This window comes from Chenopodium quinoa, unplaced genomic scaffold, assembly GCF_001683475.1.
Source record: "Chenopodium quinoa cultivar QQ74 unplaced genomic scaffold, ASM168347v1, whole genome shotgun sequence".
Lineage (NCBI taxonomy): Eukaryota > Viridiplantae > Streptophyta > Magnoliopsida > Caryophyllales > Amaranthaceae > Chenopodium > Chenopodium quinoa.
The window spans coordinates 303,606-310,249 of NW_018743828.1; the positions used below are offsets into that span (position 1 = coordinate 303,606).

Below are 6,644 nucleotides of genomic sequence, written 5' to 3' on the forward strand. Positions count from 1 at the left end.
TAAGATGGTTGAAAAGTGCGGGATCTAATATTACTTAGCTAGGTTTGCTTTCTTTTAGTGTGTGTTACAAGTGTGTTTATTTTATTTGGTGCTATACAAATATTTTAGTGATTTGGATAAACAAAAGTTAGTCAATAATATAATGCTAGCTTGTTTTTTTGAGTTAACTAGCTTGAAAAGTTTTGTTGAGTGTATGAATGTCCATTTCTTTAACCATACAGCCTATTCAATAATAAGAATGGACTGAAGCAGTTTGCAAGACAATGGCACAAGAGGTTTGAGGACTATTGACCTATTGTGATATAGTGATATAGTGATTGTGCTTGACTCTATGATTCGGTATGATTGTTGTACCCACTACAATTAGTCTTGTACGTAAATGATATGTTGGTTTGTAGAGAAAAGTTGTGATATTAAGAAATTGAATTGAAGTATCTCTCAAATGCTAAATTTAATTTGAGATAGCTGATATATATATGCAAGGATAAAGGTTAGAAAATAAATAAGTAATTATCACATAAACGTGTATTATTGTTAAGTATTGGTAAGTCTAAAAATTTAAATACTCTCTAATAATTGCAACTATTCAATTTTCTACTATGTTTCCATTTTAAATCAGGGAGACGACATCCCCCATTGATCTTATTAATAAACACTTGGTATTGATTTGATGGCGAATTTGTAAATAAAAGAAATAATACGTGGAACATACAATTCATATTTGTGGTGTTCATGTTTCACGCATTGATAGACTAATGTGTTGGGGTAGACCTCATTTTTTCCTTTCCACGATTTCTACTAACATTTTCATCGACAATCCCACCATTTTCTAGCAGCTTTGCTGCCATACTAAACGAAAATTCTATGAAAAAGTTGAAATTCAAGGCATTGTTAATCCCAAAGGATATGAGTGACCGTGTCACGAAGCGACATTTTAGGATATGCTTCATGGTTGATCGACAAATTGTTGGAGAGATGGTAGTGGTGACGATGATGGGTTTAGGCGAGCAAGTAAGAATATCGATGATGGCGGTGATGGGTTTCAAAGAGGAAAGGGGAGCATCGAAGGAAATAGTTCTTCATTGGCAGGAAGATGGAGGTGGCGGTGGTTAGTTATATAGGAAATATAAGCTTGTTTTCACCGGGAAGAAAAAAGGGGAATGATCTGGCTCAATATATAAGAGCAACTCCAATGGTTGAAAAAATGGACTAGCTTGCAAATATTAAAACTCTTAAACTAATAGTTATACCATTGTTGCACATCTTGCTGATTAGCTTTGTAGAGCTAATTAGCTTGGTAAATATTTATTAGATAAAAAATATTTTAAATTTAAAAATAAATTAAATTATAACTAGCTTAACCATTGGAGCAACAAATAACTAGAATTGTTGTAATAAAAAGATGATGTGGCATAACAAACTATTATATAAATTAATCAACCATTGTAGTGGCTCTAAGCTTGCAGTTTAATGAACAGTCAGCAGTCCATTGTTGCTTCGACCACTGGATTAACAAATTTCATTGATAAAAAAGATCTTCTTGTACTTCCTCATAATCATGTATGGAATACCTAGCAAGAGCCCAATTGTTAGGGATAGAAAAATTGGGTAGATGAAATTTGAATTGAACATGGGTCTCTTAATACCAATAACTAAGTCAAGACCTTGAAAAAAAAAATTGGTTTAATAATTTGTTAATCAAATAAATAATTGTAGTTATCCTTTTTAAAATTTAACTTTAATCAACAGTATTCATTCTACCATAATTCTTTTTATCTAATAATAGAGAACATGAGTAGGAGAGATTCAGACTTGTGTCACACAGTTTTATACACTAGACTGATATCCTATATACATTCTACTTTTTTCAGTTGTGTAGGACTAGTCATATATTTACCAGATAAATAAGTTCAATTGGATTTTTTTAAAAATTCAAATTTAGTTATGATATCCACTTTATATTCATTTTTTAAAATCCTGTAGTTTAAAAAAAGAAATACGCGACACATTTATCAAAAAACAGAGAAAATCATTGATGCATTATCTAATCGTATATCCCATCCCATACAAAATAATAAAATATCTAAAACTTGGCACACTGTAGTTTTCATAAACCACAGTTAGATTAAAAAAAATTCAAAAGCATCAAAAACTCAAACATAACGGTCGAAAAAAAATGAACAAATCAACTCAATGAAGAAAAAATTCCGTTAGGCAACAAGCACAATAGAAAACACAACAGAAAAAAAAAAATTAAAAATAAAAAAAAACAAAAAGAAGAGATCGATGAATCCGAAAAATATCTCCGAAAACCAATCCAAAACCGAGCACACGGATCAGTGACGTGTCAAGAAACAATAATAATAAAAAAAAAATCCCGCCTAAAAATCCTAAGCTTTAATGAAATTGTATTCCACTTAAGAAAGGGAAAACTGAAAAACACTCGCGTAGGAATATCAATTCAAATTCCCACAAAACCCCTCCTCTTCTGCCCTTTTATCCCTCCGCTCCTTTCAACTTCTCTTCTTATCATTCTCTCTCTGAATTTCGCATTTCTCTCCTCAAACCGCATATCTCTCTCTCTCTCTATTTTCTCTCTCTTCCTTCAAACCCTAACCCTAGCCTCCAGGTACCTCTTTCTTCTCAGATTTTCTCCTTTTTTTTGCTTTTTTTCGTCGTTTTTCTGCTTGTTTTTCGCTGATCTTTCGATTTTTTGATGTTTTTTATTTTTTGTTTTTGATTTTGTTGTTGTTGTTGTTGCAGATATGAAGGGAGGAAAAGCTAAGGCTGATACCAGGAGAGGCGGCGATGCCAAGTATGTTAATTATTTATTTTTCAATTTTTTTGGTTTTTAAATTTTTGTTAAAATTGATTGTTTGTGCTTTGCTTCTGGTTGTTGATCTTTCGGTATTGATGCGTTTCGGTTTGAGATAGTTTTCCTGATTATTCAGCATATTTGAGATTTATTCCCCGATTTCTGAGCATATTTGTGATGTTTTTCGGTTTGTTGAGCATATATGAGAATTTTTTTGGACTATTGTGTATATTTGTGATTTTTTCGGACTATTGAGCATATTTGTGGTATTTGATTTGTTTGAATTGTTTCGTAATGAGATTTGTAGCGTGTTTAATTTTTTAATTTATTTCCGCCTAATTTTTGAGCATATTTGTGGTTATTATTGATCTGTTGTTTCTCAATTATATTCTAAAATTTCTATATGATTTTTGAGCATATTTTGAGGCTTTAGTATGATGTTTACGTAGATTTGTTGATATTCTGATGTGCGGTGAATTTGTTTTGATTTTTTGTTTATGTTTATATAATTATGAGCATGTTTGTGTTGGTTATCAACCTTGAGATGGGAGGATATGTAATTTTTTTGGTAGTTTTTGCTTTCCAGATCTGAGATCTTCATATAATGTGTCTGTTATATTGTTTGTTTACCCGATTTCAGCGATTAAATTGAGTTTTTACTTTATTATTCAGGCTTTCTGTGAAGAAAGGAGCTGCGGCTAAGAAAGGGAAGCCAGCAAAGGACCCTAACAAGCCAAAGAGGCCCCCAAGTGCCTTCTTTGTTTTCATGTATAACTCTAATTCTCGCTCATTTTTCAGTTTTTCTGTTTGTTGATTCTGGAAATATGCTTTGTTTGCTCATATTGACATGTTGATTGTGAATTATAGGGAGGAGTTTAGAGTGACATACAAGCAGAAGCACCCCAACAACAAATCTGTTGCTGCTGTGAGTCTCGATTTTACGATTTGCTTTTTGAATTGTTTGATTTTGCTAGTTTGTCGTTTGATGGAATTTGATTTTATGTTTAGGTTGGGAAAGCTGGTGGTGAGAAGTGGAAATCATTGACTGATGCTGTAAGTTTGATCTTTCATTATTCTGTGCTGGGTTGACTTTTGTATGTGATTCGAAATTATTGAACTAATTATTGTTGTTTTGTAATTGATTGCAGGAAAAGGCTCCCTACATCCAGAAGGCAGAGAAGAGGAAGGCTGATTATGAAAAGAGCATGAACGTATACAACAAGAAATTGGTATAGTCTAATTAAACTCTATTTTACTTTTGAAATTTTGATATTCGTGCTGTTATCATTAGAATTGATATTGGAGAATCAAAGTGTTAATCACTGGTATGTAAATGAAATGCAGGCTGAAGGTAAAGATGCTGAGGAAGAAGAGGAGTCAGACAAGTCTAGGTCTGAGGTGAATGATGAGGATGACGAAGAAGGCAGTGGCGAGGTATATTGATCTTTAGTGATCTGTGTTCTTAGTTTATGGATTGGGTTTCATTGCTTTTAAAATTTGCTGATTGTGTGTTTTTTGCTTTGATCAAATATATAGGAGGAAGAAGATGATGATTAGTGTTCCACTGAGCGGGGATGATGAAGGCGTTTTGTGGTGTTGGAGCGTCTCATCTTGATTGGAAGTATAAACTGTTGGTAGTTTTAATATAAGGAATCAAGGAAAAAAATCATCACTCTGTATTTTAAGTCTTAACTTTGACTTGATTTAGCTTTTGGCATCTTTGCCCTGTAGAGCAGTAGTGTTTTACTTTCGTTCTTAGTTTAAACATGATTAAGATCGCGTTGGGTTAGCTGAATGGTAATCTTAAATACAGTAGTTGTTTTTCTGTGCCCAATTCTCTCGAGTAAATTGAATGTCATCTATCTTTTTCATTATCTGTTTGTTGTTTGGCTGCTGGTAATTTATTGTTGTGGAACTTATTGCTCTTTTGGCCTTTTGCCTTCCTTATCCCTTTGCTCATGAGCATTTTGCGAAAGCTGATCACATTTAACTCTTAAATTGGCAAATTTGCTGCAACTGTTTTTGAAACCAACGGATAGTCGAATACCAGTACTAGTTTAAATTACATTGCGTGATCCGGGTACACAGATGCTTATCTAGCTGTTTTAGCAACTTTGATTCTGTTAAGTGTGCTGTGTTTCAGTTATTTTAGTGAAGTGTCGTGCCTGAGTTCTGGTATGTGGGATTTTTGAAGTATTGGTATTTTGCAAGCTTTGTCGCAAGTACAAAGAACTAAAGAAAGCCAAATGCATTTCAACGATTGTTTCCTTCGTGTTATTCTTATTTAGGAAACTCAATTTTAACTGTGGAAACTCTAAACGTTTGATCGTATAGGCAATTAGGCAGGGCAACATTAGTACTCCATTACTGTAATATTTAATTACTCCAAGTCAAAGTTAGTAATTGATCATTTGATTGTTGATTTAAATATGATTTGATAGTTTAATGTTTAAGTAGGGAGTATTATTCTGTGAATATTAAAGATAATCGTTCCATTATTCCATTGAAGTTTAATATACTTGAAAGTTGAAAGTCAATGTAATTAGACAGGACAATCTTTGAACAGTGATTGGATAATAAGACTTCTATTTCATATTACTCTCTGTAGTTGACAAGTTATATTAAATCACATTTGCCTATGCTGCTATACATGAAATGGATAAAACTATATTTTTAGATGAATCAATAGAGAAAACTATACTTTTAGATGAATTAATAGTTTGTCATGTATATAAACCAAAGTAGCCTATATAAATACTGTTAAAAGTCAAAATGCATAAATTAAACTACAGAGTGATAACAAATGGAATATGTCTACTTCACGGCCCCAAAACAAGTATAACTTGCTGGTTTGCCCAGCATTGTAATTTTTGTTGTTTTTATTTTTGACATATGCATTGTTATGGTTAAGAAGGCTATGTTCAATTCATGTGTATTTTTTTATAACTTAAAAGGGTATTTTAGAAATGACTAATTAAATAAGATCATACTTAATTTTTTTGTTAGTTCCAAGTCTTGTAACTATTTGGCTTATGTACCATAAGTCCATAACCCTTTTTTTTTTTTTTTTTAAGATAAGATAGTCGTATGAGTTTTTTTAGATTGCTTTGTGTTGCTATTGTGTAAAGCGGTCGAGAAATACTTAAATACTTTAGCTCATTTTGTGGCTAGATGGGATACTAGCGGTTGTGATGAGTTTGTAAGTTTGGTCCATTCCCAAGGCCTATTGTCTTTGGCAAACATTGAACTTTATTAATATATTCCTGAGCTATTTTGCAAAAAATATTGACATGTTATTTTGTAAATCCATATATGGAGTAATTTTTTTCAACAAAAATCAATAACATAATATTAAAACAGGCATTAGGAATGACACGTGTTACTTCGTGGTGCTGTTTTTTCCCTTCAAAACTCCTTCTCCCTTTTTAGCAAAACAAATCTTCTATTTTTGTAATATTTATTATATATTATTCCTAATCTTATATATTATCTTTATAAGAATTGTATTCCTTTTTAGTTTGTGTTCAATTTATAAATAGTTACTACAGATTTTGAGAACTTTTAACTTTTTTTTTGAGGAAAAGTCAGCCGGAAATATTATTGCAAATCAAGTTCCGCCGAAGTTATATACTTTGGGGGAAGGAGTTCATACACAAACGTTCGGAACAATCATTAGTGTCCCACCTAGCTACTAAGTGAGCCACGGCATTTCTGGCCCTTTTAAGATGAGTAATAATAAAAAAGCTAAACAAGTTTGACAGCTTTTTGATGTCTTCATACAAGAGGTAAGTTGGAGCTCTTCCAGTATTATATTATTAACAATTGTTAA

General features: G+C 32.1%; 1 protein-coding gene across 1 annotated transcript; it reads left to right on the forward strand.

Annotated features, from left to right (window-relative positions):
- The first annotated feature begins 2,418 nt into the window (after window positions 1-2,418).
- On the forward strand, window positions 2,419-4,689 carry LOC110685507 (high mobility group B protein 3-like). The gene is made up of 8 exons (XM_021862041.1): window positions 2,419-2,629; window positions 2,764-2,815; window positions 3,488-3,583; window positions 3,683-3,740; window positions 3,824-3,868; window positions 3,964-4,044; window positions 4,160-4,249; window positions 4,352-4,689. The coding sequence occupies exons 2-8, from the start codon at window positions 2,766-2,768 to the stop codon at window positions 4,370-4,372; spliced, it is 441 nt and encodes a 146-aa protein (XP_021717733.1). The 5' UTR covers window positions 2,419-2,629; window positions 2,764-2,765; the 3' UTR covers window positions 4,373-4,689.
- Window positions 4,690-6,644: the final 1,955 nt, after the last annotated feature.